This window comes from Garra rufa, chromosome 2, assembly GCF_049309525.1.
Source record: "Garra rufa chromosome 2, GarRuf1.0, whole genome shotgun sequence".
Lineage (NCBI taxonomy): Eukaryota > Metazoa > Chordata > Actinopteri > Cypriniformes > Cyprinidae > Garra > Garra rufa.
In genome coordinates, this window is record NC_133362.1 from 17,134,466 (window position 1) to 17,142,960 (window position 8,495).

An 8,495-nucleotide genomic window follows, 5' to 3' on the forward strand; every position below is an offset into this window, starting at 1 on the left:
AAGACTGAGGCGCCAGAATTGTATCCGACAGAATGTGCGCTGTAGCACGAAATATCGTATATTTCTTCAAAAGCAGATTGTGAAGACCTTTTAATTGTCCACAATAAAAATTGTCATATCACACACCCTTAATTGCAATGCAGTTTGCGCAAATCTGGAAAAGAGGTTGGTTGAGAGAAGAAAAAAAAACGGTTCAGCAGAGCTCAGTGACAGGGAGTGATTGACGGCTAATGTCTCAAATGCGCATTAAATGTAAAAATGTAAAGATTAAGTTCAAATGGTTATGTAATGTTGGAGAGAACAGTGAAGCTGTCACTGCATCAGCTCACAGCAAGTCCGTGCAGTAGTTAGGCCAGCGAAAGTTTTGTAAAGAAATGAAACCAAGTCGCACCACAGCAATTTCTCGCACTCGCACAAATGCTCCCAAATATAATTTGAGGTCGCGCAGATTAAATTTTGGGAGCATATGCGACCAAAACGGTCGCAATTTCGGGCCCTGAACTATCAGGTTCAAGGCCCAGAAAGGTAGTAAGGACATTGTTAAAATAGTCCATGTGACATCAGTCGTTCAACCGTAATTTTATGAAACTATGAGAACAAATTTGAACACTTTTTGTAGATTCCATATCATTACTATATTACTAAACCCTTTAGTGTTTAGTTTAGTTAATTAGCCTTATTTGTGCGACAACCATCAACTGACAAAACGACACCAAATTAAAATTACTTCTGGAAAGAAATGATTTTTTGGCTTGTTGTTATGAATCTATAATCTTTACTTCAAGGCATAGTTCACCTAAAAAAATTTATTCTGTAATTTATTACTCACCCTCATGTTTTTCCAAACCTGTAAGACCTTCATCATCAACCGTAATGTTATGAAGCTACGAGAATACGTTTTGTGCATAAAGAAAACAAAACTAACAACTCAATCAACAACTTTTTATCTTCTCTTTTTCATGATGGTAAGTAACTAATGTCAGAATTTCTTTTTTGGGTTTTGGGTTTTTTCTTTAATTCATTGATAAATTGACCAAGTAGAGTCTGTAGTATAACCCAACTCATAAATCCATTCTTACTGGCTTGAATTTTTTGACATTTTACTTGTAGGGCCTTGTTTGTAATGGATTTGTTAATAGCGCTATTGGTTTTCATTCACATGTTGATGAGTACATGAAAAATGGATTTTCTCTTTTTTATTTTTATTTTTTTAAATATCAAATATCGGATTAAATTAATTTTCTGATTATACCTGCACATTTTCTGCACCATTACACAGTCCTGAAATATTGCGGCTTAAGGTATTTGATGTAGCTCTTTATTGAATTTTGCTGTTTGTTCATTGATTGAAAGCTTTAGTTCTTTCCACAGCTCAATGTTTCTCCAGTACAGAAAAAGTTTTTTACTATTGTTTCTTTCACTGAATTGTCTTAGAATCATTCATGCCTATAGTTTTCACATTGTACTTTTAAACAAATAGATGCAGCAAGTGTTTGCTTATTGAATAACGAAGACAATGCTGTTGCTAATTGTTTTGTGAGTCCCAAAAGCATCAAAAAGTATGGATAAGCTTCAGTCTTTGCAGAAGCGAGAATATCAGTGAAAGAATCCGCCTCTGTAAACTCAAAGGATGACAGAAAGACAGCAGAGACTTTGGGAGGGAAAAGATCACAGACAGGGTGTAGAAAGGAGGAGAGGATGCATAGAGAGGTGAATATACAGGAGACAGACCAAAAGTCTGTCCGCTTGGGTGGAAACCTAGAGGATGATTCTTTGTGGCACCAGTCAAGGTTCAGAATTTCAATGTCCTATCAGATGCTGTGCACTGTTTGTGTAGACTGGAGTGTATCTGACCTGTACCTATGTCAACCATGTCTATTGAATGCGCTACTAAATTCTGTAAGATCAGTACTTATTTGGTTAGTGTAAATACATGCTCTAAAAAAATATCCATTGAACCCCTAAACATCCCTAACCTACTATATAAAACTGAGTTTGTGACCTGCATTCTAAATTTGTTGTATTTACCTTTGTGTCTAAATGCTCTCAGTAGATGCTCTATTGTTCAAGAGCCCAAGCTCGAGTATAAGATCAGTACCCTGCTGTTGTTTTCTACTGGGGGTGTTTTTGGCATTTAACAGGGTTTTGACTTGTACACGCTCTGCTATCCAACAAGTTGTGTACGAGGCTCCATTAAATATTTGGCTTTCTGTCCAAAATCCTGTTGAGCTTGACGGAAAGTCATCTTCGTTTCCCACCAAGCTGCTTTTCCATCCCCGTGCGAACAGTCTGAGAATGAAGTGCTTGTATGTAAATCCTCAAATCTACATGCGCACATTCTATTTAATTTCACAGCTAGCTGAGTGGCCCTAATCGCATCCAGACATTTGGGTCCTTTGCTATTCAAATCTAATAGACGCTTTTGGAGATGCGGGACATTGTGCAGTTTAGTCTTTTTGCCTTGCCGCCTGTTGGAGGTCTCTTGTGTCAAAACCGTAGCAAAAATAATTAAAATCACTCTTCAAAACAAAGGCTAAAGCAGCCTGGTTTTGAATATAAACATAATTGCTTCGCTCTTTTGTGGCCATGCTTCAGTGTAAATATCATTTAGAAGAAATATGCTCTTTTTACCTCTCTAATCCTTTTAATATAGTTACAGATGTTGAATTTCTATATTGTTTGATTATCTAAAAATGGAAAATGTTTCCACTTTTCAGCTCCCGAAAGGTTTCTGACCAACCCAAAAGTGACACTGAAGCTCTCAAAAGCAGTAGTTTCTCAGGAGAGAGTCACAGGGTAAGCATGTGTTGTTAGTCTCCACTCTGAACTTATATCAATTTCACTACTATATCTGTTTCACGGTTTTAAAAACAAAACAAAACTGTACTTTAGATCTAAGCGAGAAAAAAGGTGCTAACTTTTGTTTGTGACTTTCTGGACAGTATATTTTTTAAAGCTTCTGTATGGGAACAGATTATTAAGAATATACTGTTTTGAAAAACAAGCATAGATGGAGTTGACCATTGCCTGAAGGCAGTGCAGCTGCCTCAGGGATTTAGTAGAGGTCAGATCTGTTTTTATGTTTGCACTTGAAAATTAAAAAACATCAATGTAAATTGTCTGTCAGAACCCTCAGATTGAGCTATGAACATACTGTCCTGTTCCTGTCATGTTATTTGATTTCAGCACATAAGCAGCTTATTATTTTGTTCAAATAATATAGTGACTATATGAATATTAGCCACACCATGTCTACTATAATAATAAGACCTTAATTGATACAGCTACTGGCTCAGTTTTTAAATAAAGCAATGACATCTGAAGTATAATGTTGGGCTGAACGTATATTAAACATATACAGACTGTGCTAATGGGGGTTGTTTCTCATTACCACAGAAACATGATGTTCTTTTTCCTACAAATATGAAAAGACTGCCTTAAGCATTATTTGCCTTTCACAGAAATAATTAAAATGCCAAATATTTCGCTTGTAAAAGGCCCCCTTTTCTGCTCTCAGCTAGCATTGATTATGATGTACACATTTGATACCCATTACATGTGTTTTACATGGCTTTATGGCCACCCCCTGGAAAGAGAGTGCATCAAAGCAACGGCTTAATCATATTTTCATCTGTGGAAAAGCACCTAATGCAAATAGCATGCAGGGCCTTCCTAACAAATAAAAAGATTTGTGAAGCAGGTGTTTCCAACCAATTACTTCTCACTGCTTTCAGCCCTCGCTCTTCTATTTATATTGGGTGAAGTGTTTAGTCTACTTATTGTTTTGTTTCAAGATAAACAGAAGTTATTTTCACCACTTTTAAAGCACACTTCTGAGAGATAGACTTTAGACTTCTGTAGACTTTAGTCCAGAGAAGGTAAGTGTAATAAAAGAGTGTCAAAGCATTTGCATAAAAGTAGAATGTTGAGAACATTATAGACTCTTTACATTTATTGAAATGTATTTAAAAAAATGTAGTGACCTAATAACTAAACTCTCTTGACACTATATCCTTTTTCTCCTTTCAGATATTTCCCACATCTCTTGCTCCTACAGATTTACAATTTCCTCCGAACAAAACAGACAGTACTTTCAGTGAACCTTCAGAGTCTCAGCACATTCCTGAGACACCCAGGGCACTTATAGAACATGGTGCCACTAACAACCCTGCAGGAGATGCCAAAAGTCTGGGAAAGTCGCTTCAGACAAGGCTTGACATCCAGTGGGAGAAGCAGCACTCAGCCCCTCATAAATCAGAAACTGAAGCTCCGTCAGTGAACGTGACAGATAAGGAACTGGAGGGGGAGAAAACAGGGGTGAATGGAGGGATCTTGGATACTAGGGTACCTCAGGAGTGTCATAACGGGACCTCTGGATTCCTGGATGTCGAACAGAGGTGTCTCTGGCACCCGGTCGTGGGCTCAGAGGGGAGCTTGTTAGCGGAGGAATCCCGTATACAGAGCAAGCACTCCACTACGGGAGGAGCTTTTGTCCCCAGCTTGACTCACTTGGATCACTTTTCACAGAGGCATAGCCCACTTACCATGGGGGGCCAATTTAGCAAGCACTTGCTATCTAGAACATCTGTTGAGAGCCAAGAAGCCAAAGCCCAACCAGAGGAAAGCGGGTTCAGCTCTAGCCTAGGGAGCCTTGTAGGAAGAGTGTCCTGGATGTTGGCGGATGCAGGACGTGTGCTTACAAACTCTTTGAAGGAACAAACTGGTGGTAGAGGAAGCGCTTTGTACAATCAAATGTGCTCAATGGTTAAGGATCTTCCATTTGTACACCATATCCAGTTTGAGTTGACTCTAACACCACAGGCAAACCTGAATCTAAAGGCACAGTTTCCCCAAAATCTGTCTCATAAGAAGATTTTGTCTTCCATGGAAGATCCATTAAGATCCAGTAGAGGTGAATGGAAGAGCCCTTTGATGGCTTTAGAGGCAAGGGATTCAGTGACCACCCAAAGAACTGAGGGGCTGAAGGTATGCTGTCAAAGACTTCACCCCGTACCTGAATCCTTGCTCCATCTCCAAAACCTTCCACCTCAGCAGCTTCTCTCCTGCCTACATAGTGTTATCCCTGCCTCCTTACTAATGGAAGAGCGAGTGGTTGCTTTATACTTGCTTGGTGTAGCCACCTGTTCTCAACCAGATCCACAGTCTGGAGTTACTGTCATTTTCCAGACTAAGATTTTGGTGATCACCTTTGATCCTTTACCTGATTCTTCCAGCCCCACACACTCTTTAAATATTTACTATGAATTATCCTTTCAGCAGCTGCAAGAGATCCACATAGGTTTTGCTGGGCAGACTGTCAGACTAACGGGGAACACGGAGAACAGTATACTTGTCTTGCACACCTGCAACGCAGGCCTAAGTCAAGAACTGTCCCGAACCTTATTGAAGGTCATTTGCCCTCTTGATAGAGGTGCTCTGGATCATCCGTTGCTGTCAAATGACATAGTACGTTTGTCTTTGAACTGGGACTCTCGTGTTAAGGATTTGCCTTTACCCTCAGGTGGACGGCTTACGTGCTCTTTCCAGAAAACCCTGGCTAAGTTGGTTTTCCTGTTACATGGTAACATGCAGGGCGAGCGTCCAGCACTTGCGCACATACAAATGCTTCTTTACACAACTGTCAGATTTCAGAAATCAAGTTTCAAGCTGGACACCAACCCTGTTGTACCTGATTCACAGGTGGCACCGATAGACTCTGAACTTGCCCAGCTTGTCCTGACTGACACACACCTGTGTCTCTTGTGTGAGAATGCTGTTTACCACCCATCTCCACATTCAGTAGCTGTGGTGGCACGCGAGGCGCAGTTCAGGCTAATAGACATGCGGCAGCGCTCTAATGTTCGTTGCGTGCTGGTCAGAGATGGATACGGCAGTATGCGTCTGGATGTTGTGTTGGCTCGTGTCTACCAGAAATCTCGTGGTACAGGAGGTCACTCGCAACCTCCAGAGGTCTGCGGTGCTGATGAGGCAGCTGCCCAATCTCCTACCAACTCTGATTCATCTTCCCGGAATGAAGTGTGGAAATTAACTTTCAGCAGCTCCGCTGAGGCCACCTTCCTGATTAATAACTTGTCAAACATTTGATCAAGGACCTTCCAGCAAAATAATTAACAGCCCAGTGCGGAGAATTCGACAGGAGACTACAAAAAAGGCTGAGTGCACTAAAAACATGACATGAGTTGGCGCCGCTAGGATTTGAGAAATAAAGACATTTTATAATTGTTGGGGGTTTTTTTGTTACTTTTCCTTGAAGTTTTATATGACTTGCATTGTGATCAGGAAGAGTAATCATTGAAAGCAGTGCCCATGATCAAGATAATAAATTCATAAGGCTGGTTAAAATTGCATTGACATTAGTAATGTTTGTCTGCCAATATTTTATTTTATGTCTTAAGTAGCAAATAATATATCAATGGAAAACTTATTTATTGAGCATTCAGATGATGTATAAATCTCCATTTTGAAAAAAATAACCCTTATGACTGGTTTTGTAGTCCAGAGTCACATATGGGTGAATTAAGAATGATTACTGATTCAGAGTTACTGTATAATGCATCTATAAAAATGTATAATAAGTTTAAGAACCAGCACTCTTAAACCTTAATTTCCATATTCATTCTCTTCTGTGCCAATTAGAAAATCTAGTAGGAGATTGCTTCTAATTTGCATTTGATGTGTTTATCCTTTATTTCTAAGATTGCACAATTTAAGTTATATCACTTTGGTTGGAAAGTGATGTACCACCCTGAGTATAAAAATGCATAAAAACCAAGCATAAAACCGTTTCTCCCTCTCTTCAATTTTCACGCTCTTCCCTACTCTGTCTTTGACTCAAATAGCCTTGTGTCACAGAAAATGCATGTTGCATGCCTGCAGCATCCAGCAGCTATCAGTATTCATCTCTTGAACTCGTCATGGTGTGAGGAGACGCCAGGGTCAAGGTGAGATTTTTTTTTTCCCTCTGCTGGGTCATTTAAGTTCTCACTGCATCACGTTGCTAGCTAATAGCTTCATGGTCCCTTTTGTTTCAGACCCTGCTGTGTAAAATATTAGTTATGGTTCTCTCGTGCCTCCTCTTTTGCTAGTCATGTTCCCTGTTGTAGACTTTATGCCACTGAAGAAGAGGAGCAGGAGAAGGACTTTCTTCCTCCCTATCCTGTCTAAAAAATGCTGCTAGAGTGTGTAGAAAATTATGGGCGCTTGTACAGTGCAATCAACTATGGCTTTTCTTTGACAGATTGCCAGCAAAAGAGAGAGAGAGAGAGTTCCTTTTAATAAAAGTGCATCATGTGCCTTGTCAGAAATCAGTGCTTTTCACCTTTTCAGACTTGAAATACTGTGTAAGTGAAAAGCCCCTGTCCTAAGGACAGATTGCCACAGACAAAAAATGGTTTTATGGCAGACTGTAAGTAATATCAACAGTTGTGTCATGTTTTTTCATAGCAATATGAGAGTATATGTTTTATGCAGGCTTTAATTTGCATGCATTAATTGGTTTCCCCATTAATGTTTTGATTTACATTCATATGTTAAAGATGCACTCAAGTTTTTTACCTTCAGAGTTTTACTTTTGAAAAAATGAACAGCAATTATTTTTAAAGAACTTAAGGTACTAAAATAATTGGTTTAAAATGACGTGCACTCACATGAAATGAACACCCATCATATTAGTGCCATAATTAAAGGTGTTTTCAAATGCCTTTCTCTCAAAGATCAAATTGAGTGACAGAAAGAAAGAACATTCTGTTTTGGTCAAAATTGCTGCCATCCTTGATCTTTATGAACTAAAGTGAAATCGAGGACAGACAGAAAAAGACTGTTCTCTCTCTTATCATCTTAACTAAAAGTTACAGTACTTGCCTGCTATAAAGTATATTAGGTTCCATAATTACATACAGGCTCTGGATTCCAAACCAGCACAATCCTCATAAAAGTAGAGAGACAATTCTTGATTATGTAGTGTCCATTTTGACTGTTTTTTGGTTCAACATAGATTTTGTTTCTAAAATCTAATATCTAAACAAGCACTCCTAAAAACCTCAATGAGCAAATAACTGGCTCCTTTAATTGCATACGAAACATCAGTGATCAAGTAAAAACAAACAGTGAGTCATCAAGCCATTTAGCACAAGAAATGTGATTAAAGATTCATATTCAGCCATTTAATTATAGTCAGTAAGGTTTTCTAAAATCATTTAAAGTCTGTGTAAACCAATATTAAATTCCCTGTGAAATCAAAATTGAACTTTTTTGGATTTTAGTATGAATATGTTAGCCTTAAGGTCATCTGTGAGCTTGTGTACTCCACACCAATGACACAATTTGCAGTTACAAAATATAAGCTTTCAAAACTTACAGTTTCTAACTTTCACCAATATGGATTAACGATTTTGATGACATCACCCTGCACTTCAACTTCTCATCAAACTTTCTGTCCAATCAAATGCTCTCTAGAATCCCAAGCGTCCTGCCCC

At 38.8% G+C, this 8,495-nt stretch overlaps 1 protein-coding gene across 1 annotated transcript in view; it reads left to right on the plus strand.

Annotated features, from left to right (window-relative positions):
• The window catches only part of kif16bb (kinesin family member 16Bb), a 54,059-nt gene extending 47,272 nt beyond the window's left edge, over nucleotides 1-6,787 (plus strand). Inside the window, exons 18-19 of the mRNA XM_073834920.1 lie at nucleotides 2,718-2,796; nucleotides 4,030-6,787. Of these exons, the coding sequence (XP_073691021.1) occupies nucleotides 2,718-2,796; nucleotides 4,030-6,105 (2,155 nt within the window). The 3' untranslated portion in view covers nucleotides 6,106-6,787. The remainder of the gene's footprint in view (nucleotides 1-2,717; nucleotides 2,797-4,029) is intronic.
• The last annotated feature ends 1,708 nt before the right edge of the window (nucleotides 6,788-8,495 follow it).